Raw genomic sequence first — 260 nt, forward strand, 5'->3', positions numbered from 1 at the left:
ATATCCGTCCAGGCCTAATGCCCCATTCGCCTGGACCAAGGTTTCCATTAATGCAGCCTGGAATGCCACCACAGCGTAGTATTCCTCCTCCAGCAATCCTTGATCCATCTCTTCACCCACCACCTCGAGGTCCTTATCCTCCAGGAGATATTTTTAGTCAAACAGAAAGACCTTTTGGAACACCAGGAAGACAAAATATTGATAGCATTTCTAATCCAGAGAAAAGACTACCTCTTGGAGGCGATAACATTCAGCAGGAA

At 46.2% G+C, this 260-nt stretch overlaps 1 protein-coding gene across 1 annotated transcript in view; it reads left to right on the forward strand.

Moving 5' to 3' along the window:
- Positions 1-260, forward strand: part of SCAF8 (SR-related CTD-associated factor 8) — a 33,039-nt gene that overhangs the window by 31,313 nt on the left and 1,466 nt on the right. Inside the window, 2 exon segments of the mRNA XM_010187403.1 lie at positions 1-254; positions 257-260. The exon segment at positions 1-254 is cut by the window's left edge and continues 31 nt beyond it; the exon segment at positions 257-260 is cut by the window's right edge and continues 1,466 nt beyond it. Of these exon segments, the coding sequence (XP_010185705.1) occupies positions 1-254; positions 257-260 (258 nt within the window).

Source organism: Mesitornis unicolor, unplaced genomic scaffold (assembly GCF_000695765.1).
Source record: "Mesitornis unicolor isolate BGI_N332 unplaced genomic scaffold, ASM69576v1 scaffold22806, whole genome shotgun sequence".
NCBI classification, from domain to species: domain Eukaryota; kingdom Metazoa; phylum Chordata; class Aves; order Mesitornithiformes; family Mesitornithidae; genus Mesitornis; species Mesitornis unicolor.